The following is a 23,344-nucleotide window of genomic DNA, read 5'->3' on the forward strand; positions in this document are numbered from 1 at the left end:
TGGGGAATGGTTAAAGGACTGATATTTGGGTACTTAATGAATTGTCACAATTATTTTATTTATTTATTTTTTTTTTTGTTTTAGAGTTTAGGGTGCCTTTTGTACGCCATGTGCTATTTTAAGTCCCCCTACGATATTGTTTACGAAAGGGGGGACTCGGTGGCACTGGCGGTCCTTTCTGGTACCGTCTCATTCCCGGAAGGATCCCCATATCCCGAGGTAATTAATTTTATTAATAGTTAATAAAAACGCCTACCCCCTTGCATTATTTTTTTTTCTTATAATTTTTAGAACATTCACAACTTAATTTTGTTTATGCTGAAGATAGATTATAACGAACGCCCTTACATACACGCGGTCATCGAAAAATTGGATGATGTAATCAATCAAGTCGAAAATAAAGTCTAAAACAAAAGCGGCTTACTAAGTGTATTGTTGATAAACAATCGAAACCAAAAAAAAGGGATTCCGTTTGTCTCTTTTTTTTGTAACAAACTACGTCAATTGACACATTTGTAAGACATACCACTTATAAAATATTTTATACCTAATGTTGTTAATATTGTGCGATGACGAAAAATAAATTATTTTTTATTTAATCCCCTTTGCCTATTTATTCTGCGCCTATTACAAAAATAAAAAAAGGCGTTTTGTATACGTAATATTAATTTTTTCTCTTTTCTTTTTATAAAATAATAATATACAAAAACTTTTTTACATTATAGGTACATATAAAAAATAGTAAAATGGATCTACTTATTATCTAAAAATGTTAAAGCTTGTGTTCGTTTTAATCTACAAATATATCTTTCAAAGGAACCTTAGTGAACAAACGATTCGCTATCTCCCTCAAAACCAATCCAAAAGATTGTTCGTAGCCGCTTTTTAAGTCCCCAAAAACTTGCTCCCAATTTTCATTCAGGACTTTGTTCAATTCGTTGCCCAGTCGTTCGTCGCCGTTAAACAAATTGTCGAAGTGAAATTTCACAAGTTCGGGATATAATTCAATTTTGTACTCTTTTAATCTCATATAATCCTTTCCTTTCTTCTGAATCGGCTCCCCATGTAACGTGTGCACCGTTTTTACGTTATCTGAAACAAAATGCGTTAGTATGCACAATAGCCAAACGATATTGTACCACAACTTTTTGAAAATCCCTCGTATGCACATAAATTTTATTTCTCTTCGTTTGTCAAAAATAAACAAATGAATTTAATCGTTTGTCGCCTCTTGTTTCTTAGTACAATAACTTATTGTACGTACCTTGTATAGAGTGAAAGGGACTTTAACTGCGAAAATTGCAGTTGCATTCACATAAATTAATAATTGTATGTGTAAATAGAAAAACTTACAATGACGTAACAATTTAACTTGAAAAAATCGTAGGTGGTACAAACGACTTGCGCAAACAGAGAGCGAAGAAAGTTTGAAATAAAACAAATATACGTAAGTCTATTATTTAACGTACACATTGTAAAATTACAACGTCCTTTCCCTTGTATGGGTAAAACGAGAACCCTGCCACTGGCCACATAATCGGCCTCTAATCTCAATTCTGGCGATACCGATTCCGTATACAGTTGATATTTGTCTAAAGTTGCGCTAAAACAAATTAAATTACAAAAATATGTAAAGTGAAGCGGACGACATAAAAAAGTAATTTGATTTAAATTATTTTACATGTTTTTGTCATTCAAACCTTGTACGCCTTGTCTACTTGTTAGACCCGTTCACATATGAAGAATGCTTAATATTAGTATTTTATAAAACAAACGCAATTTTAAACAATGGAACATCAAAACGTTATAAATAAACAATTGCACATCAATTACATTGCGTAGGTACCTACGACTTATTATTTATGAGAAGTTTTCTTTGTTGACCTTAATTTTTTGAAATATTTTACCTTAAGTTACAAGGTAAGCCACAATTATGAAAAGTTTTGTCAGTTTTAAACAAATTAAATAAAAAATATTTGCTTACACATATTTCAGAATTTTTGAATTCGTAAGGCCATGTAACTCAATATTTTTCAAATCCTGTTTTATGGACACCGGTCCTGAACTTTCGCCAAAATTCATCTGAGGTATTCGCAAAGGTTCTAAAGACGGTAACCCTAATTCAGAATTTCCTAAAATGACACTTTTATTATTAAAAAAAGACAACTAAATATTAGGTATAGTACCATTTGCCAATTGTTTAATAGCATCAATGACATTCACTTGTAGACATTCGTTTAATTTTGGGTCATTTCTTTTGCATTTCGAGAATGAACTTGCTAAAAATGATATTATANACTACTACCACTACTACTACTAGCAGTTGACTTGTCGAGTTGTTACCTTAACTAGATTCACTATAATAACGCAATTAACTATTGAATCGAGAACAGCACAAATTTGTAACATGTAGATGCATATAACTGGACCAAAGTTACCATTTTAATTATGAATAGAAGCACGGTTGTCTTTAATTGGTACACTAAGGTGCCAAATACAACAAACGTATGTAGATGCCTTATAGATTTCTCTGATATTTCCAATTTTGAATGCTGGTCACAATGATTAGGCGTATAGTTAGTTCACTTAGAGAAAGGTACAGCGTGGACGATGCGGGACCCCGTTAGTAATATAACCGGTTGTTTACCGTCAGATGTTTCCGATCGAAGGCCAACCGGAAGTCTCCGGCGCCTCGAATAATCAGCATAGTGTACCTTTCTCTAAGTGAACGAAAACTACTATAGATTTAACAGTGTCCTCTTACAATAATGTTTTGAACTAAAGCCTGACAGTACCTTAGAACCGTAGGTAATAAAAATTTGCTAATATGACTAAATACACCCCTGTAACTACTGTTACAGGTTGAAAATACTAAGTAAATTTCAAAAATTCCACATACGGCTGATTAATTTGGATTTAAAAGCTAACAGGAGTAATTTTTGCGCTGGTTTCTTTGATTATAAGACAAAACAATCTACCTTCGGTTATGAATAAGTTAATTAAGAGAAAAACGACGTCGTGTCAAAGATTAAAAAAAAAAAAATAAACTCGAAATGAAAAAAAATGAACGTATTACGACCTGACAGCGAACGTTAAATTGGAACAGTCGCTGTCGTTTTAAAAATGAAAGCTTTACAACGGGATTAACAATCTTCGTCCTATTCAAAAAAGCGCCGCCTGATGCCGGGACGACGTCTACCGACGCGACGTCGCGGTGCACTCAAAAGGGAATATTTTATTCCATTTAGCTCCGGGCAGAAAGTAGATTTTATATTTCATTCTCCTCGGCCTTTACCAGCAAAATTAAAAGTCGCTTCTTCCTTAGCTACAATTACATCTCCAACTTCTTGGAAAAACCGTCGCAAAAATTCACGTACCTGTACAGGGCGTGCAGGTAATCCAATTCCATCTCCGACAACAGCTTAAGCGTCGTTTCTCTTTCATCTTCGCTTATTTACCTGCATGTTGCATTATTTGTTCACATAAAAGCGCTGTACGTTAAGTTATCTATATCTTCTTCAAAGAATTCGAAAGAATCTAGAAAGACATTTTATTTTCTACAGGAATATGACACAGATGAATAAATAATGGCATTTCACTGAAATAGCAACGACTAATTAACCTAACCAGACCTGAAAGCTTTATTCACCGAAAGCTTGGAATTTTCCTCGTTTTGTCGCCTCCTACGACACGCTGAGACTTGGCGGTGAGACTATTCTAAAACCCCGGTCTCACACGGGGAATATATCGGTGTAAATATCTGTCAAAATATCTGAGAGCTTTATTCACTGAAAGCTTGGAATTTGCCTCGTTTTATCGCTTCCTATGACACGCTAAGACTTAGCGGTGAGACTATTCTAAAACTCCAGTCTCACACGGGGAATATATTGGTATAAGTATCTGTCAAAAACATTTAAGACGTTTATTCACCGAAACATAGGAAATTGCCTCGTTTTGTCGCCCTCTATGACAGGCTAAGACTTAGCTGTGAGACTATTCTACAACCCCGGTCTCATACGTCACCACAGTATCGGTGTAAGTATCTGTCAAAAGTATCTGACAGCTTTATTCACCCAAAGCTCGGAAATTGCCTCGTCTTGTCGCCTCCTACGACACGCTGAGACCGAGCGGTGAGACTATTCTAAAACCCCGGTCTCACACGGGGAATATATCGGTGTAAGTATCTGTCAAAAATATCTGAGACCTTTATTCACCGAAAGCTTGAAATTTGTCTCGTTTTGTCGCTTCCTATGACAGACTAAGACTTAACGGTGAGACTATTCTAAAACCCCGGTCTCACACGGGGAATATATCGGTGTAAGTATCTGTCAAAAATATCTGAGACCTTTATTCACCGAAAGCTTGAAATTTGTCTCGTTTTGTCGCTTCCTATGACACGCTAAGACTTAGCGGTGAGACTATTCTAAAACTCCAATCTCAGACGGGGAATATATCGGTGTAAGTATCTGTCAAAAACATCTAAGACCTTTATTTACCGAAACCTAGGAAATTGCCTCGTTTTGTCGCCTCCTATGACAGACTAAGACTTAACGGTGAGACTATTCTAAAACCCCGATCTCACACGGGGAATATATCGGTGTAAGTATCTGTCAAAAATATCTGAGAGCTTTATTCACCGAAAGCACGGAATTTGTCTCGTTTTGTCGCCTCCTACGACACGCTGAGACTTGGCGGTGAGACTATTCTAAAACCCCGGTCTCACACGGGGAAAATATCGGTGTAAATATCTGTCAAAAACTATTAGCTTTCATTCTTTAATCCTTTATTTACAAGATTAAAAATTCTGATACATTAAATACAGTAACATTTACAATTAGATAATAATTACAAAGAAAATAAAAAGTNACAATATACAGGGTGATCAATAATATTAATTTTTGCAAAATATCGTAGGTATAATCTTGTTTTTCTTTAATGATAATGAGGTCAAACAAATGGAATTTTTCCCATTGCATAAATTAAAACTTCGTAATTACCTATTAATAATTTATTGAGAAAGAAAACTTCCTTTAAAGAAATGTACAACGGCAACCTTGATGTTGTATACTATTTAATTTGAACTCACGAACAGGAAGAAATGCAAAAAAAAAGATTTAAAAAACCTTCATTTCATAGTTTACAAATATACCCCATACATTCAATAAGGAAATAGCCACTCAAAATCAAGACACCCTCTATATTGTCTTAGTTTTTCGAAAACATTTAGAAAGACCCTTGTATAAAAGTAATTTTTAATATAAGCCTACGGCATTTATTAATTTTCGCCCCTTTGGTCCAAATATAAGCAGTTTCAAATTGCTACATGTTTATTTTCCACAGCATATGTATTTCATGGTCAAATCTAAGGTTAATAGTCGAAAGAGATGCAATTTTTATAATTACAATAATTAACTTTCGTCAATTAATTTCAAATTCATTTTCAATTCAAATTACACAATATAAATCACTGATGGTTTCTAATTTTATTGTCAGATTCTTGATTTGCTAATTTATTTTATTGACTGATAGTAATAATTGAAGCAAGAACAGATGACAAAGTATTAATTAAAAAGAAAACAAAAAGTTTTTACTATTTACGAAAAAAAAAAAGAGTAGAAACAAAAGAAAAGCTTTACAAAAAAACAAAAGAAAATGCTGACTAAAAGAATGAATAAAGGCGAAACTATTAATATTTGTATCGATTTTAGAGTGTTTCTAATTTATTTCATTGGAATAAGGTAATTAAACTTAATCCCTGTTTAACTTTAACAAAAATCTATTATAAATTATCCAGTAAATGACGTCTGGGGAGGTATATTAAAATTGAATTTTCTCTTATCTCATTTAACGTCAGTACGTTAATCGTAATTACCTGAGGTTAAATTAAATATGGCTAATTAATAATTATTATCACCACAAACCGAGTAAGTTTGAAATAAAATAAACGTTCATCTTTAAAAACATTTTAGTAATTTACACCTTTAAACACCAACTAATATACGGTTAATTTATTATTTCACGCATTTTTTGGTGTAATTATTATCAATTTTAAACATCTATTTAATTTGCAATTAGTTAACCATTCTATACATGGGGAATTAATTCAATTTTTTATTATTGTAATACGTTTTACGAAGAATTAGAATTTGTAGAAAGTATTATGAACTTTTATTACATAAACAGTGGATTAATGGTAGGTAATTAATTTTTTATGGATAAGAAAACACTAACTCGAACATTGGTTAACCGAAAAAAAGGTTTTTGTAGGTTTATTTTTTCTTGGAAGAGTAATTTTATTCATATTATTACGGTTTATGGAGATCAAGTTATGTAACCCGTAATACAACAGTGAATAGTATATATATTACTCAAGTAATTAATGTTAATCGAAATTAGAAATAAATACAGTAAAAGAAATTTAAAATTTGCATCAAAATTAAAAAGTGGATCTCTCTCAAAAATACGTAACAACAAAAAAAGGGACACATTACGACAGTCTTTTGTTAAAAGTTGATACATATTATATTAATTCAAATTAGAAACAAATGAAATAGAAACAAAATTAAAATTTGAATCAGAAAACTTTACACTTAAGCACTTAAATATCGCGATATGGAGTAAGTAATAGAATGAATCAAGTAACTTCAGTTTAAATAAAAAATATACCTAATTAAATTAAAACAGAAGGAAATCCCCACATCTAATACAACTAAAACTAATTACCATTCAACAGTATCCGCAACAAGATCAGTTGTTTAAAACAAGTTCTTGTACAGTTAGTTCATGTACAAGTTGAAATCATTCTGCAGTGCTTTTTTTAAAAATACTTACTAAAGAATATGTTACACCTCCAAAGCCAAATTATTTGTAAGTGCATTTTGTATATTAGCTTAGCTTCGTATTTATACGTTTGTGGTGAAGATAATAAGAAAAAATAAAATTACTACTAAACCATGGTAAAATATACCACACTCTTTGCATNATAGAAACAAAATTAAAATTTGAATCAAAATTAAAAAGTGAATCTATGAAAAATACGTAACAACAAAAATGAACACATTACGATAGTCCTTTGTTAAAAATTGATACATATTATGTTAATTGAAATTAGAAACAAATGAAATAGAAACAAAATTAAAATTTGAATCAGAAAACTTTACACTTAAGCACTTAAATATCGCGATATGGAGTAAGTAATAGAATGAATCAAGTAACTTCAGTTTAAATAAAAAATATACCTAATTAAATTAAAACAGAAGGAAATCCCCACATCTAATACAACTAAAACTAATTACCATTCAACAGTATCCGCAACAAGATCAGTTGTTTAAAACAAGTTCTTGTACAGTTAGTTCATGTACAAGTTGAAATCATTCTGCAGTGCTTTTTTTAAAAATACTTACTAAAGAATATGTTACACCTCCAAAGCCAAATTATTTGTAAGTGCATTTTGTATATTAGCTTAGCTTCGTATTTATACGTTTGTGGTGAAGATAATAAGAAAAAATAAAATTACTACTAAACCATGGTAAAATATACCACACTCTTTGCATAAGTAATAAATTTGTTGTTTTTTCTTATATTGCAATACACCTGCTAGAAATAATAATAAGTTTTCTCATATAATTGATTCATTTGTGACGCATCTAATTGTACTTGCAAATTTAATCAAACCTTGCATACATGTGCTAAAGAAACGAATGGAGAATTAGTCGTTAAAAAATTAATAACAATAATAATATTAGAATTTAGAAATGTTCGTATCATAGGGGTGCCTCGTACTAGTGTTGTATGAANTTAATACCAATTATTTATCAGGAGAAACACATTTAAATTGTAGGTTACAAACAAAAGAAGACGTAATAAACAAACAAATAATCAGCGAAATCTACGGGCTTTGTTTTGAACCTTATAGTAATTGAAATTACCCAAAAAATTAAGAGCAATTTTTAAAAAAATTATACTAAGAATAAAACAATAATTAGATAGTAAAACCAAAACAATCATATAAATATAAATACTATTTTTAATCCCTACGTCTCCACCTTTGTGTTTTTAGTAGCATTTTTACTGAATCTGCCTAGAAAAAGTGATCAACAAAATGGCGCAGGATTCGTCTGGCAGAGTCGCCCTCTGGCTGCCGCGAATGGCGAACTTTCAAACATAATTTTCGACGATTCAGAGCGAAATTCAAAGCCTTTTGTACCTGCTCAAGCCAGTAGATCGATTAATTTTGAAAAAGATTCTTCTGACTTCGTCTTTCCCAGTGACGACAACAACAACAATCAAAATTACCCATTTCAACAACAAACTAACACCAATACCAATAATGAAAATGAGGGCCGCCAATTTATGGGAAACGTCCCCAATACAACACCCAATCGACCCGGAAGTCAGGTTTCCGAAAATGCTAGAAAAATATGCGAACAAAATTGCTTGAGTACGAGCCAGTACGACCCTGTTTGTGGGGATGATCAAAAAACATATCACAACGAAGGAAAACTGCGGTGTGCCCAAAGGTGTGGCAAAAGTATGTAGACATACTAAACAAGCATCGAAAAACTTTTTTTTTTATTTTGTTTTTTGTTGCAGACGTTCGAATCATATCTAGAGTACCATGCGGAAAATAAATCAATTAAAAATGTAAATTTAACTAATGAATTTAATTTGACAGGGTCATTTTATTTATTTTATTAAGTAAGTACTGCTGATAACGTATTATACGTATTTATTATTAATAATAATAAAGGTCTACTTAAGATTTTATCGCATTTAATAATTTTATTGATTATTTTACTTATTTTAATAAAGTACCTAGTGATTAAAAATCATTCATTTCCACATGCTTATTCCATTTGGAAATAAACAGTTGGAAAAAAGCAAGCGAGTCTAAATGTGTTTGTCCGAGTGTACGGTTGGTTGCATATTACATATTATAGCAATTCATGAAATAACAGCACTTGGCTTTGTTTCACTATAAAAATAATAATAGTGAAACAAAACCAAGTGCTGTTATTTCATGAATTATTTTGAAAAATGTTTCACCAAGAGCTAAGCCAAGTTACAATTAATATCAACATATTATAAGTTTACATAGGCTCAGCTAGTTTATAATGATCTTCAACTTTACCAAAAACAATTGCGGATTATCAAGTTTGTTTAGGAATAAAAAAAAGAATAAAAACAAACAACAGTTTCCTTTTATTCGTCAAGATTTATAGTCTTTTTTTTTACATTGAGTACCAAAACAAAAGACAAGAGGCACCGTCAATAAAATCAAACTTCTTCATTCGCCAGTCTCCAGTAAGGATAACCTTTGGTGTGCTCTTTCTTGTCGGTCAAGGACCCCACACAAACTTTCAGGGCAAATAAGGACAAAAAAATAAAACAAATCAGTCCAATTAAAACGACGATAGTCAAAGGTTCGAAATCGTAATCCTCTGTATTACACTCGTTCTGCCACGTTTGGGCATCGATAACAAGTGGCTCGACGATCTTCAGGAATTTATCGAAAGGACAATTGAATTCGCAGTCCTTTAATTTCATTTGTTGAGGAACAGTAGAATTTTTGTAAAAAATATTCACGAAATACTCGCTTTTAAGCGATCTTAATTCGATCAATATTGTACTCGCGTATGGCGGACAGTGGTATTGAAAAAGCTTTAGACTTTGCAAAACGTTCGCGATTGTTATGTCGTGAGCAGAATAAATCCAAAACTTTCGGGACTTCACTTCCGGTTGTTCGATTTTTTCAAAATGTCCGTTAGAACTTACACTCGTATTTTTAATTTCGTTATTATTCTCCTCTGGCCTTTCCAAGTAAGAAATGCGTTCTTTAAAATGATTTACCATTTCCGTTATCAAAGGTCCTGTTTTTAGTCTGGCCAGATCCTCGGTGAACGAAAGAGTGGCAAAACTCAACTCTGCGAACGGTCTCATTTTTTTAGGATAAACTGGCACGGTCCAATTGGGCAAAGTAAAATTAAAAATGGTCTCGATAAACAGGGTGTTATACAAACTCTCTAATGTCTCTAAACTGTTAACCAGTGATCCCGAATAACGAGTCAAGTAGGCGTAGAGATCGTGATTTTTCCTGTTAATGTTAACGAAATCCGGTGACTTCAGGAGATCCCTCAGGAGCCTGTTGTATTTAACGCAGGGCTTTTTACCTGAAAGGACGTAGTCTTCTTTCTCGGGAATGGTGTGAACGGGGATGGGTTGCCATTGCAACCCTTGGTCCCAGACCTGATCGCCGGAAGGCGGGTACAGACCAGCCAGATTCGCCTCGGCCGACATCAGCGTCCTGTCGACGTCCGTCGACCTGACGTAGATGTCTTTCTCGGAATATTTGTCGGGAAGGAACCCGTCATACCGCGACCTCAACCACTGACCTAACCGCAACTGTCTCCTTTTACCAACCTTTATGTGAAAGGAAAACTAAATTCAGTGTCGAAAAGTCAAGACAAAAAAAATATGTTAAAATGACGCATTAAAATAGATTTTTACTTTATAATTAAAACTCAATATTAACTGTGAAACACTTTGTAAGGGTTAATTTCAATAGGTACAATAAAGTGAATTAACTTCTACCCGTTATAGATTAGCTCAAATTAATAAGAAAAAAATGTAGTTGCAGTCAAGCCTTCGCCGAGAATCGAACTCGAGCTACAAGAGGTGACAGCAATGATAACGACAATATATAATCATAACGCATAAACAATAAAACATTTTGAAGAATTTTTTCTATTTTTCCTCACTAATCTGTGATAATCTGTAGTGGATTATAATTAATTCACTACGTGAAAATTAATAAAAATTGGCTTTCAATTACAAAGTGAATTTTCACTCTCTTAACAAGTAAGCTAATATAAGGTTAACAATATTTTTTTATTTCAATCCACTCACTGTGCCCCCACATTCCCAATCCCATGCGCCGCCACTGTCTACATTTCACCTTTCACGCTGACATCCACGTGTCATAATAAATCAACTTATTTATCTAATAACAATCATTAAAATAAATTATTCTTACAGATGTCAACTGGCCAAACCCCACGGGCCATAACGATTCGTTTTTGTACGGGTCATTCGGGTACGGCTGTACAGGGGTCCTGTCGCCGTGTCTAAATATCTAAAAAAAAAAACACCCCCCGCCTAAGCCGAAATAGCAATAAATAAAGTAAAAAAAAAACTCACCACAATAACACCTACAAGTTCGCTTACACCTGTTGCATTAAAGTCAGTCTCACATTTAACAAGAGTGGTAGAAAAAACAATAAATAGAGACAGGGTAACTATTTTACACAGCCTGGACATGGTTTTAAAACAATGTTGTTGTTAGTTTTTCACATTTATGGTATTGGAAAATGAAATTCTATGTTACTGAGGCCTGTGAAAGGCGAAAAAAGAATCTTGCGAGTAATTTATCTATCTATCTAAAGTAATCATTAAATCTACAGGTAAACCTAATCAAAAATGACTAAATAGGTGACAAACAGTTGTTGTAATAATAACAATAAATTGAATGTTTAACACAAGCGTATCTAGCATCTAAGTGACTACCAACGTGGATACCAACTTTTACTTTCTCCTTAGTTATTTAATACCAACCTTTCGAGTTGTTACCGTTACTACTTTAACTTGGAGAACATCAAGAAATATGCATACAGGGTGTACAAAGGAAGTAAACCCAAGGCAAGTATTTACATATAGGTATAACAATAAAAAAGTACATCCACGATTTTTAAAAAAAGAAAAATTATCTAATGCAATTTAAATTTTACGTTTCGCTGGTTTTAAATTAAATAAGAGTCTGCAAAATGATTTTGATACTTCTTATATATTTTATATAAGATTATATAATACAATATATTACAGACAATTAAACAAATTTTCATTCCTAATCATGGGGACGTGAATTTTTAGAAAGCAAAATGTATAACTTCAATCCAAAAGTAAAACAGTCTGATAGTTTCGATTGTATGGATAATAGTACCTGCCTATAATTGGTTAATAAACAGTTTTTGAGACTCAACCAGATACATTGTGTATCTATTTTTAACTACCTATATCCTATCTGATACTTATCATTACAAAAAAATTATAAAATTATGTGTAATTACAGATTCAAGATAAAAAAAACGCATCATCTACAAATGAATTAAAAATGCTATTAAAAAATCAGTAAAAGCTTAGTTTCTATCACAGTAAAATGAACTCAAAAAAAATACTAGTCTTCGCGGTAAGTATAATATCTGCATTCATATCCATTAAAAAAAATATTTCTTTTTGTTTAAGATAACTATGTTATTTATTACCACCGCATTTTGCGAGGAGATTGTCCCTAAAAAATCTTGTTTTTGGATATACTACAGAAGAAGAACTACCACCAACTATCCCACACGTAAAACACAATAAAACTTTTCAAAATTCAATTAAATCTAATTAAATTAATTAAAGCTTCAACCCCCGCAAGTGTATCTACTGATAGTGGTGATGATAGAACACCAAAGATGGCAGCAACTTCTTCTATTTCTACCACCACCAGCAGCAGCAGCAGTACCACCCCTGTCGTAACAACAACTTCCGAAGACACCAGAGAAGAAACTACCCCAAATGTTTCTCCCGACACTACCACCGAATACAATGATGACGATAACTAAATAAATATATTAATTGTTTGCGATCACCCTGTTTATGTATAATTACTGATAACAGTTGTAATTTTTACAAATCTACCTACCTAAATATGTTGTTTTTTATTTTTTTTTATCGTCGGTGGCAACAAAAGTATTTAAAACAAAAATTTCCGTTCGATTAATAAGAGGAAGTAAATTTTACTTCCCGGATGTAGGTAAGCCTGGTAGAACAAACATGTCCTAACAATTCCTGGTTAAGTATTGATTTTAGGTTTCTCTTCCAGGGATCACAAGATCGAATAAATGAAGATATAATAATGGAAAATACTGTGAAAAAGTTAGAAGAACAAGTTAGTATGTTAGTTGTGTATACACACTAGATGCATGACCTTTTAAAAAATGTCATCCCTAACTTTTCCCTGTAACACTTTCAAATCTGTGTATTTGAAATTATAAACTACTATATGTACAATCTATATCCTCAATCTTCATATTTACGTTTAAGTTAGACAATTATTGCTTTACCGACAATTTTTTTAATTTGTAATAACCATTTTTCGCTGATGAAATATATTGAAAACAAATCAAGCTAAATTTCTTCGAGTAATACATTTTTCTGAATTCGCAATATTTTAACGTACTCAACTTGAATAACGAATACAGTTACGTCTAAAGAAGTCCCTAATCGGACGGCGAAACGTTGGAATATTGGTAATTTAGAAAAATATATTGTCTGAACAAATTCAGATTGATTTGCTTTTAATTTTTGTCTCGAATGGTTGTTGTTAAGTCTACCATTAATAAACCTTAGAATCTTAGATGACGATGAAATTAATAGAAATTTGAATCTCGACGTACCGAAAAATTCGAGTCAGAGAAATTTGAGTCAATGAATTGGAACTGATCCGAGTCATTGCAAAGATTAGACTTGTACAAATGTGTTAGTGTGTTTATAGGGTGTCAATTTGGGAAGGGGGGAGGGGGTAGGCGAGGGATTGAAGACTCATAAAAACTTGGATAGAAAGGAGACAAAAAGTATGTTATTTTTAGGTTAAAGAGACCGACGAAACGTTGGGCAGCATAGCGACAAAAGTTGGCAACGTTCAAAAAGAGATCTGCCGAGAAGGGACAAAGATCGAAGTGAACAAGCTTCTGCAGTCGGTACACGACGTGAAAAACGACTACCAAAATCTGCGGAAAGAGATCTCGGAGGTCCAGGACTTACAGAAACAGTTAAGTACGTCCCTGCAAGTACAGCGTCGGCTTATGCAAACAAAGTTTTCGTTGCTTAAACAGAGATTGCTAATGAATGTGCCTCAGAAACATTTGAGTGTGCCTCCTCATGTCACCCCTCATCGTAACGCTAGCGATAACAGTAATTCGGCTTTGTCCCCGAAAATGATACACCATGGGGACTGACCATAAGCTTATCCCTTAAGGCGACCACAATACTTGTCTATTACTAAGTCATGCGTCGCCTGTTTTTATGTAGTTTTTGTTTTTCCGATATTCGCTATTGTTATTATCATTGTTACTTTGATCGCTAACACGAACGGAATCACGTATCCCATTTACCATCGCAAAACGGACAGGTGAGAGACGTTTTTTGGCACCGCAGGTCAACAAAAACATCATTCCTACTCTGTGTCGCACCATCGCGCTTTTATTATTGTGTGTAAGGACATGTTATAATTACGAAATATTACGGAAAAGACTGATGACAAACTACCACAAAGACTGGATCTAATGTGTCTGCGCACGCAAAATTAATTTAAAATGGGATACTTGGTTCGAAACTGAAAAGTTGAAGACCCACACTGTCTTTTGCTCATGTAGATTAATAGATGTGTCTATCTAAATAAATTAGAAATCGATTGAAAATCCCAATTCGTAGATACTGACTCCTGATTTTGGTTTTAGGTTATTGCAAAAAAAGCACACATACTTATGATTAGGGGCTGTTTTATAAGTCCTACTTCTTTTACTCACTGTTGTTAATTCATAGACGTAAAAGTAGGAGATATTTCCACACACACCTAATAATACTGTATTTTTTAATAATCATTATTTTATAAGCAATGTACACGTGGAAAACCCTTTGTATAGAATTTATTGTAATAAGTAAATCAATAAATTATTATTTATACTCAGTATTCATCTGTTACATGTAAAATGATATTCTAAAAGATCTGTGAACTTAGTACTGTAAAATAGAAATATATAAGTATTAATAATAATTAATCATTTCCTTCTTTTAATTATTTATTATTGCTTACTAATACTAATTTTGCTTTGCTAATTCTACGTTCGTAACAAATTTCTATTAATTTTCTTCGGAAATATCAGACAGTTACCTACTTAGATACCAACTCAAATTTTTACGATTATTGGGATCCGTCAAATGGGAGGAGCCTAAAAACATGGCGCCGATTAGGGAAAATTTATCGTAGTTCCTATAGTGTACCGTGCAATTTCCAAGTTTTTAAATTACGATAAAATGATAAATATTGACACAATATGTGATTAGGCTGACACAAAGCCTCGGAAAGGAAATTTCGTTAAAGGTGAGCGTGTTTTTAATGCCAATCACATTATAAAATTCGGAAATAACAAATCCGAAAGCTAGCCTTCAAATTCCGTCAAGTTTACTGCCTACTTTTTACAAACAAACAAATTCCGGAATTCACTTCTTTGATACCTACTGCTTTCATCCAAGCTTCTATTAGTTTACTTTTTTCTCTAATTTTCCGAATATATTTTTTACATATATAAAACGGTTAGTTTTTATTGGAAAGTAGTTAATATAGGTGAAGAGTGAAGATCTATGTCTGAAGTGCTATTGCAGCTTTTTACTGAACATATTAACTTTTTATTTGATTTAACTTTAGAAGAAAACTTCGTCGACTCCATCAAAAAAAATTTTACTTTTTTAACGTGTTAATAAACAGTTCCTATGTAAATTTTTCCCTCATTCGAGTTATAAATATTGCCACCAGATAGTGTATGCCCATTTGACGGATCCCAATAATCGATATTGCATTTAGAAAAAGCAGTTAGGATACGATCAAAAAATTAAGGTAGAAAAGACAACACAAACGAAGTATGTACTTAGATTGTCTGACATGATCATTATCTGATATTGTGAGGGATATTATTAGCACTCATGTACTAACTAATTTTTCGAGCACCCTGTATGTCAATATCGAAGCAGGAATTGGGTTTTAGGCAACCAAAATATCACGTATTACTTCGAGTGTTCGAGTTCGTTGTAGAAAGTAAAAACTGTGGGTTGAAACCAGTGGTCAAGTGTTATAACAGGTCCATTTTCGATGTTTACAAGCAGTTATCATGGTGCCAGTTTAATTTTGATTAAGGATAAAAATGCAGAAACAACCAGAAAAAGGTAAGAAACATTCTGTTCGCATCGACCTAATTCCAAAAAACTCGACTCGCTCTTCCTTCGAATAACAGTGATAACGGTACAACTAATGGTAAAACTACAACCAGATAACACTGGCAAATTGAACATTTAATAATCCAGAAGGCACACATGTAGAAAATAAATGAACAAAAACTGTTTAAATGTTTTTGTTTTTTATACGTAAATACAAGCAATTAAGAATGTAACGTTTATTGTTTTTTCAAAGGCAACGATAATAATAATAATAATAATAATAATCGTAGCAATAAAATAACAAACATCGTGTTAGACATTGTAACAAACAAATTGGTTTGTGTATTTTGACTATTGGCCACCGATATCAAATATGCCTCCTTAATAATAACGTCATCGTAAATTGTTTCAGATGAAGATAATTCTTTAGAAGCTGTTTGTGCAGGTTGCTTGAACGTTATTGACGATGAAGAAGTTATCTCTGCTGTCGGAAACGAATGGCACCTCGAATGCTTTAGGTGAGTTAGTCATCAGAACGTTATTTATTAATTTGTTACCGAGTGTTACATTAGGAGAATTTAAATCGTTGAGCGACTGTCTTTGCCCAAATCCAGATTCTTTTTTGTTTTAAAATTACATATTAAAACAAAAAATGTGGTATAGATAGGCCCTTAATTATTACGTACGCAATAATAATAATCATATTTCAAGTTAAGAGGGTGTTATGTTTGTTACTACTTACTCAATCGCACCCTGATGGCGCTGCACACAAAAAATACAGAGGGATTATTGTTAACATCATGCTACGAAAGCATAGTAGGAGCGATCATTTTTTTTTTTTGAAATTTCGACTTGCAACTCGAAATTTCGATCGACGACTAGAAATTTTGACTTGCACCTTGAAACTTCGAGTTCAAACTCAATGTTTCAACGTAGTATATTGAATTGCCTATCAATGTTATGACAACTGTTAGGTATCTCTGTGATTTAGTTACTTTAGGTTGAGTTCGGTTTGGATTTCGCTTGTGTTGACTTTACCTACTATAACCATGTAATCCTAATGTAATCGAATTTATTAGAGATTGGTAGAAAGTGTTGACGTAATCAAGACCATTCTTAAAATTACCTTAAGTTACGATAGATTACGATAGGTTAGGCTGCAACTCAATAAAGATTTCGTGATACAAGTTAAAATTTCGATTTACAAATCGAAATTTCAGGTTGCAAGTCGAAATTACGAGTTACAAGTCAAAATTTCGAATTACAAATCGATATATGTTCTATGCCTTCTCAGGGTAACTCTAAATCTTGCTTTTTTTGTAATTTGTTTCTTTATTTAAAATTCTAAAACAAATTGTCAGAAATAAGCTTAAATGATTGATGTTATTATCTATTATTAAGTGCCNAAGAATTTTCTTAAAGAAGTACTATATACAAATGTACAAAAAAAACAGCATTTGTTTTTCAACGTTTCGTTTGCTTGAAGGTGGCCGTCCTCAGGAGTCTTCATCATACCAACGTCCTAAGATTTATCGGAGTTCTGTACAAAGAAAGGAGGCTCCATTTGGTCACGGAATATATCGCTGGGGGCACCCTGAGGGAATTAATACACGACTTATCCCAGCCTATCCCTTGGGAACAAAGAGTTTCTTTTGCAAAAGACATCGCTGCCGGCATGGCTTACCTCCATTCGATGAACATCATCCACAGAGATCTCAATTCTCACAATTGTTTAGTTAGAGAGGTAATTTATGTCGAAAATCAATACTATCGATCGTTCGTCACAGTTTTTGTTGTTAGGATAAAACGGTGATAGTGGCTGACTTTGGTTTAGCGCGGATCGTGTCCCATGATACCGGAAGTGTACGTAAAAATTCACCGAAAGGCGGGACCCACGGAGGAAAGAAGCAAGAGAGGAAGAAGAGATACACCGTGGTGGGAAATCCCTACTGGATGGCCCCGGAAATGATGAAAGGGAACAAATACGACGAAAAGGTTGACATTTTCAGCTTTGGAATTGTCCTTTGCGAGGTGAGTCTTAAGTCTATGTAATATAAAATAATTTAAGGTGTTCAGCATGTGATACATCATTATCAAATTGGTATTTCGAGAAAGATGGTCTCCTTTTTTGTAAGGAGGACTACTGGGCGAGATACGGAGAGTCCTGCCAACACTGCAGTGAGGTATTTGGAATAATTGCCGTGTTAGCCGAGTATTTTTTTAAAATAAATTATTAAACATTAATTTCAGATAATAACAGGCCCCGTAATGGTTGCAGGAGAACACAAATTTCATCCCGAATGTTTTTGTTGCGGGTCCTGCGGTGCCTTTATAGGAGATGGCGACTCTTACGCCCTTGTTGAAAGATCTAAACTCTACTGGTATGTTCAATCAATAATTAATATTGATTTACTTATTAATTAACGATAAGGAAAATTTTTAAAAATTTGTTTCTGATGAATCCAGTGGCCAGTGTTACAAAAGACAAATGCAACCCCTCGAAAAGACTGCAGGGAACCCATTCGGGGGTCGAAAACCCCATTCAATCCGACTGGTTGAGATACCTGGCGGACAAAAGGGCATAAAACTAGTTTCTAACCCGGTTAATGGAAATAGTCAACGTTTAACAATTTCAGAGTATGTACCAGAACCTAACCTACGATTTATTTCAATATATTCGATACCTACGCACTACGCAAAAACAAAAACGAATCTAAAACTTATTACTTTTTCTAATGTTTACTAATTAAATAATAATTACTATTTTTAAACTTCTCTAACTCGAATCTCTTTAATAAAAACCAACTAGTTTTGTTCGAGTTAGAGAAAATTCCTACATTCACCTTCACACTTTTTAATTTTATTTACATTATTACATTATTTTGCAATATTTATTAAATTATCAATATTATAACATTGCTTTATGNAAGCCTAGGACATCTATTAATTTTGGCTCTTTTGGTCCAAATATAAGCAGTTTCAAATTGCTACGTGTTTATTTTCCACAGCTTATGTATTTCATGGTCAAATCTAAGGTTAATAGTCGAAAGAGATGCAATTTTTATAATTACAATAATTAACTTTCGTCAATTAATTTCAAAGGCAAATTACACAATATAAATCACTGATGGTTTCTAATTTTATTGTCAGATTCTTGATTTGCTAATTTATTTTATTGACTGATAGTAATGATTGAAGCAAGAACAGATGACAAAGTATTAATTAAAAAGAAAACAAAAAGTTTTTACTATTTACGAAAAAAAAAAAGAGTAGAAACAAAAGAAAAGCTTTACAAAAAAACAAAAGAAAATTAAGAATTCTATTTTACTTCGGAAAACTTCAGATGTCAATTGTTTTTCTTTTTCATTTTATTGATAGGCTTGACATGAACAATGATCTGATGTCACTGCACATAGGTGACAGAATTTTAGAAATAAATGGAATTCCAGTCAAAGCAACGTCTTTGGAAAACGTAGAGAATTTATTGAAATATTCCGATACAGTTTTACAGGTACGACAATTTGTTGTCTCTTAATTTAAAAAAGAAATTATAATTATTTTAATTGTTTTCTTCAGCTAACGATAGAGCATGACCCAGAAGCGGTGTCACGCCGGAAACTGTCGTTGGCAAAGCCCAAATTGTCCCTACCCCTATCGACTACCCAAAGTGATACCAACATTCCAACAAAAATTGAACAATCCGTACCTGAACCCCACTTGCCACAAAGCGACCGCGAAATATCAAAAAGTAACGACGACTTAATAGAAAATGCCACAATTTTACCTGATAGCAAAGACAACAGAGTAAATGATCCAAAAACAGACGAACACTTCAATAAACCAAAATCAAACAAAGACAGACTTTTCAAAAGAAAAGATGAAGGCTATATGAGCGGCACAAGATCAAGACAGCTGAGAAAAAAGAATAACGAACTAGAAACTAGACAATCTTTAGACAAAGAGAGAAGTTCTTCAATGAGTAGACTTTTAGACGAGTAAGTACCTCGTATATGCATACATTTTATATCCATTAATTTATTCTTCTTCAGTCTTACAAATTCGAAACGTTGTAACGATTTGTCGAGAGCCCATTCGTTCCTGGAACCTCGTCCTCAGCAGAGGGTCTTCAGGGCTTCGGACTTGGTAAAAGGCGAGCTTTTGGGTCAAGGTTTTTTCGGTCAGGTGTACAAGGTCACAACAAAAGACACCTCCGAAGTTATGGTCCTCAAGGAACTTTACAGGGTCGACGAAGAAGCCCAAAAAAATTTTCTTAAAGAAGTACTATATACAAATGTACAAAAAAAACAGCATTTGTTTTTCAACGTTTCGTTTGCTTGAAGGTGGCCGTCCTCAGGAGTCTTCATCATACCAACGTCCTAAGATTTATCGGAGTTCTGTACAAAGAAAGGAGGCTCCATTTGGTCACGGAATATATCGCTGGGGGCACCCTGAGGGAATTAATACACGACTTATCCCAGCCTATCCCTTGGGAACAAAGAGTTTCTTTTGCAAAAGACATCGCTGCCGGCATGGCTTACCTCCATTCGATGAACATCATCCACAGAGATCTCAATTCTCACAATTGTTTAGTTAGAGAGGTAATTTATGTCGAAAATCAATACTATCGATCGTTCGTCACAGTTTTTGTTGTTAGGATAAAACGGTGATAGTGGCTGACTTTGGTTTAGCGCGGATCGTGTCCCATGACACCGGAAGTGTACGTAAAAATTCACCAAAAGGCGGGACCCACGGAGGAAAGAAGCAAGAGAGGAAGAAGAGATACACCGTGGTGGGAAATCCCTACTGGATGGCCCCGGAAATGATGAAAGGGAACAAATACGACGAAAAGGTTGACATTTTCAGCTTTGGAATTGTCCTTTGCGAGGTGAGTCTTCAAAAATTCTTTGTCATTCGCTGCAGTAGTAATAATATCAAGCGGGTGCCTACGTGTGTGTGTGTGTATGTGTGTGTTGTTTTTTTGTCCTACTAATCTTCCTGTTATGTCCGCTTTTTGAAGATAATCGGGAGGGTCCAGGCAGATCCCGATTATCTCCCGAGATCCAACGACTTTGGCTTGAACCAAGCGGCTTTCAAAGAAAAATTTTGCTCCACGTGTCCCGAACCCTTTTATAAAATCGCATTCCTCTGCACAGATCTGAATCCAGACAAGAGGCAAGTAAATTTCTCAAACAGCCAACCAACTGGCCAATCAATAATATCGATTTTTATAATAAATGTCTCTCTGTAGACCGCCATTCGACGTAACGGAAGTGTGGTTGGAGTCGCTGTCCATGCATTTATCCGTCGGTATGCCCCTGCCGGCCGATCTGGTCTTCGACATAGACCACTACAGGGGTCAGAGTTCGAGTTCGTCCGGTAGCACGACTCCCGAAGGTCTAGCATCAGGTCACAGGAGCCCCGTGCTCCTGCCCATATGCGAAGACAAGCTAAACCTCAGTCACAAAGACGACGACGACACCAAAATAGTCCTCAGCGCGGAAAACCTGAAACCCATCATCAAGGTTTCCAGTTCCGACAACCTGTTACGTAGCAACGGTACAAAATCGATACTGAAAGCGCCAGGAACCGGGAATATGAGCAAAAGTTGCGAAAATTGCAGCAAGGATATGAAGGACTTGAACAGAGGCGACGGAGCCAAAAGTTGCGAGAATTTTGGTACCAAAGGACTCGAAGTTAAGGTCTTGGAAAAAGTGCCATGTTCAGAAAACTTAACCAAAAAACCTCAACAGAGCAAGGAACAAGCCGAATGGACCTTTGACGTAACCAAAAGACTTTTGCCCCTTCTGGCAACGAAAAATCTGTTAGAAAATGACACGACCCCTTGCAGGACGCATGCCCGTAAATTAACCAGGAAGCAGGTCCTCAGAGAACAAGGGAAAACGACAAAAACCCCGGAAAAACCTACCACAAGTCTCAGTATACAAAGTATGAATTTAAAGCATGTCACTCCGTCGGATGTCACGCAGAAGTTCGTAAGCAATTTCAAACCTAAACCCCTGATAAGCATAAAACCTTACGAACCAAGTGAAAAGAGTCCACCAGAAACGGTTTCCTACAAACCCAAAACCGAAATTCCTGCACCATTCCATTCTCATAGAAAGGACCAAGTGTCACAGCCAGTCATTCCAAAGAGTTCCAATTTAGTCCAAGAACAAGCAAAAAAGTCGGTTAACTTAAACTCCTTGAATGGTACAAGTAGAAACGTCTTCACCAAACCTGTCACTAGTCCAACACCATCGAGGTCTAACAATGGCGAAAACAAACGATTTTTCAGCATCTCCCCGGAATGGTCCTCGTCTAAACGAACACTTGAAATTGCCTGTAAAAACCCGGAAACCTTCAGGCCTTCTTCAAGCAGTTTAGAAGAGCAAAGGAGAATCTTTGGAAGCCCGGGACTTTTCAGGCGTCGCATAGACGATAACTGTCCAGGACGATCGCCCAGCCTCGTGCGCAACATAATCAACACCTTGAACAGAAGGGATAACAAAGAATTATTCTTCGATGGAAGACAGACGTTTGGACGGAGTTCCATGAAAGTGGTAGGGAGTCCCAGGATGGAAAAAACCGAGCCTACTAGAAGTTGTAGTCCCGTTGAATTTACCGCACTTTAATTAGTTAGATAATTAACAAAAGGTAAGAATTGTCAAATGACAAACGCAAAAACAATTTCGTTTTTTTTTTCGTACCAACGACATTTTCTTTGCCAAATGACAAACAGAAAAGCAATTTTGTTTTTTCGTTTTTGTTTCGAAAATTCTCAATTCGATACTTTTCTTTGAAGAATGTCATTTATTTTTTTATTTATAATAACGCAATTCTCATTGTAATTTTTCGAATCAAAATATTGCCTCGAATTTTTGCAACTGTTAGGGTGCTTCTATCTAGGTGACTATACATACAGACTATATAAAGACAAATAAATATTTATTGTAAATAGACCGTTTAGCGTACTTAATATTCTTTGAATCGCAAAGAAAATATAATTATAATTTTTTTGCATTAGCCAAAAATTTATGAACAAAAATTTATGTTCTTCAAATTATAATTTTATTTATTTAGGTGTCAAAAATGCATAGATTTTTCGGTCAAATAATTAAAAAAAAAATATGTGCACTTATTTTTTTTCTACAAATTTTATTTTGGATATTTAAAAATGATTTACTTACAATATCGTTTTCTAAAAAAATTAAATTACAAAAATTGAATCTCTTAGCGAATTGGAAAGAATTAGTAAACTTTAACAAGTGTCTTAAACGAATGTAACTATTTTTAGAAAATATCGACAAGAATA

At 34.0% G+C, this 23,344-nt stretch overlaps 6 protein-coding genes across 10 annotated transcripts in view; 4 read left to right on the forward strand and 2 right to left on the reverse strand.

Annotated features, from left to right (window-relative positions):
* LOC112904643 (serine/threonine-protein kinase 16) overlaps positions 1-599 on the forward strand; it is a 1,380-nt gene extending 781 nt beyond the window's left edge. Inside the window, exons 2-4 of the mRNA XM_025975226.1 lie at positions 17-29; positions 85-219; positions 292-599. Of these exons, the coding sequence (XP_025831011.1) occupies positions 17-29; positions 85-219; positions 292-408 (265 nt within the window). The 3' untranslated portion in view covers positions 409-599. The remainder of the gene's footprint in view (positions 1-16; positions 30-84; positions 220-291) is intronic.
* Positions 415-2,707, reverse strand: LOC108735805 (protein takeout). The gene is made up of 5 exons (XM_018467961.2): positions 2,648-2,707; positions 2,187-2,298; positions 1,985-2,132; positions 1,470-1,603; positions 415-1,092 (listed from the first exon to the last, which is right to left on the reverse strand). The coding sequence occupies exons 1-5, from the start codon at positions 2,705-2,707 to the stop codon at positions 791-793; spliced, it is 756 nt and encodes a 251-aa protein (XP_018323463.2). The 3' UTR covers positions 415-790.
* Positions 2,708-6,583: 3,876 nt separating this feature from the next.
* On the forward strand, positions 6,584-8,771 carry LOC108735823 (DNA cross-link repair 1 protein-like). 4 transcript variants are annotated; one of them, XM_025975191.1, is made up of 3 exons: positions 6,584-6,867; positions 8,060-8,530; positions 8,593-8,771. In XM_025975191.1, the coding sequence occupies exons 1-3, from the start codon at positions 6,840-6,842 to the stop codon at positions 8,628-8,630; spliced, it is 537 nt and encodes a 178-aa protein (XP_025830976.1). In that variant the 5' UTR covers positions 6,584-6,839; the 3' UTR covers positions 8,631-8,771. The 4 variants fall into 4 exon arrangements, with proteins under 4 accessions (XP_025830976.1, XP_025830979.1, XP_018323493.1 ...); XM_025975194.1 differs by having other exon boundaries at positions 8,063-8,530; XM_018467991.2 differs by lacking the exon at positions 6,584-6,867 and adding an exon at positions 7,175-7,439 and having other exon boundaries at positions 8,063-8,530.
* A 407-nt stretch (positions 8,772-9,178) lies between these two features.
* LOC108735885 (prostatic acid phosphatase) lies at positions 9,179-11,675 on the reverse strand. The gene is made up of 3 exons (XM_018468097.1): positions 11,197-11,675; positions 11,033-11,131; positions 9,179-10,419 (listed from the first exon to the last, which is right to left on the reverse strand). The coding sequence occupies exons 1-3, from the start codon at positions 11,314-11,316 to the stop codon at positions 9,277-9,279; spliced, it is 1,362 nt and encodes a 453-aa protein (XP_018323599.1). The 5' UTR covers positions 11,317-11,675; the 3' UTR covers positions 9,179-9,276.
* A 453-nt stretch (positions 11,676-12,128) lies between these two features.
* Positions 12,129-14,758, forward strand: LOC108735886. Of its 2 annotated transcripts, XM_018468099.1 has the most exons (6): positions 12,129-12,241; positions 12,298-12,403; positions 12,460-12,853; positions 12,898-12,988; positions 13,689-13,875; positions 14,559-14,758. In XM_018468099.1, the coding sequence occupies exons 4-6, from the start codon at positions 12,956-12,958 to the stop codon at positions 14,591-14,593; spliced, it is 255 nt and encodes an 84-aa protein (XP_018323601.1). In that variant the 5' UTR covers positions 12,129-12,241; positions 12,298-12,403; positions 12,460-12,853; positions 12,898-12,955; the 3' UTR covers positions 14,594-14,758. The 2 variants fall into 2 exon arrangements, with proteins under 2 accessions (XP_018323601.1, XP_018323600.1); XM_018468098.1 differs by having other exon boundaries at positions 12,460-12,988; positions 13,689-14,758.
* Positions 14,759-15,865: 1,107 nt separating this feature from the next.
* Positions 15,866-22,738, forward strand: LOC108735883 (LIM domain kinase 1). The gene is made up of 12 exons (XM_018468095.2): positions 15,866-16,041; positions 16,445-16,550; positions 18,101-18,215; positions 18,283-18,413; positions 18,499-18,669; positions 19,411-19,543; positions 19,609-20,027; positions 20,082-20,310; positions 20,373-20,630; positions 20,687-20,917; positions 21,050-21,204; positions 21,281-22,738. Exons 1-12 carry the CDS (start codon positions 16,020-16,022, stop codon positions 22,662-22,664), a joined length of 3,354 nt encoding a protein of 1,117 aa, XP_018323597.1. The 5' UTR covers positions 15,866-16,019; the 3' UTR covers positions 22,665-22,738.
* The last annotated feature ends 606 nt before the right edge of the window (positions 22,739-23,344 follow it).

The sequence above is a fragment of the Agrilus planipennis genome, unplaced genomic scaffold (genome assembly GCF_000699045.2).
Source record: "Agrilus planipennis isolate EAB-ADULT unplaced genomic scaffold, Apla_2.0 scaffold69, whole genome shotgun sequence".
NCBI classification, from domain to species: domain Eukaryota; kingdom Metazoa; phylum Arthropoda; class Insecta; order Coleoptera; family Buprestidae; genus Agrilus; species Agrilus planipennis.

Excerpts from the sequence above, each read along its gene's own strand:
- LOC108735886 (XM_018468098.1), top strand. The coding sequence starts at position 12,956 with ATGGAAAATACTGTGAAAAAGTTAGAAGAACAA. Across the intron at positions 12,989-13,688 it reads TGAAAAAGTTAGAAGAACAA|GTTAAAGAGACCGACGAAAC; the intron begins GTTAGTATGTTA and ends TGTTATTTTTAG.
- LOC108735823 (XM_025975191.1), top strand. The coding sequence starts at position 6,840 with ATGTTACACCTCCAAAGCCAAATTATTT. Across the intron at positions 6,868-8,059 it reads CCTCCAAAGCCAAATTATTT|TAGCATTTTTACTGAATCTG; the intron begins GTAAGTGCATTT and ends TTGTGTTTTTAG. Across the intron at positions 8,531-8,592 it reads TGCCCAAAGGTGTGGCAAAA|ACGTTCGAATCATATCTAGA; the intron begins GTATGTAGACAT and ends TTTTTGTTGCAG.
- LOC108735885 (XM_018468097.1), bottom strand. The coding sequence starts at position 11,316 with ATGTCCAGGCTGTGTAAAATAGTTACCCTGTCTCTATTTATTGTTTTT. Across the intron at positions 11,132-11,196 it reads AACTTGTAGGTGTTATTGTG|ATATTTAGACACGGCGACAG; the intron begins GTGAGTTTTTTT and ends TTTTTTTTTTAG. Across the intron at positions 10,420-11,032 it reads GGTTTGGCCAGTTGACATCT|GTTGGTAAAAGGAGACAGTT; the intron begins GTAAGAATAATT and ends TTTCACATAAAG.
- LOC108735883 (XM_018468095.2), top strand. The coding sequence starts at position 16,020 with ATGCAGAAACAACCAGAAAAAG. Across the intron at positions 20,311-20,372 it reads AAAAAAATTTTCTTAAAGAA|GTGGCCGTCCTCAGGAGTCT; the intron begins GTACTATATACA and ends GTTTGCTTGAAG. Across the intron at positions 20,918-21,049 it reads TTGGAATTGTCCTTTGCGAG|ATAATCGGGAGGGTCCAGGC; the intron begins GTGAGTCTTCAA and ends CGCTTTTTGAAG.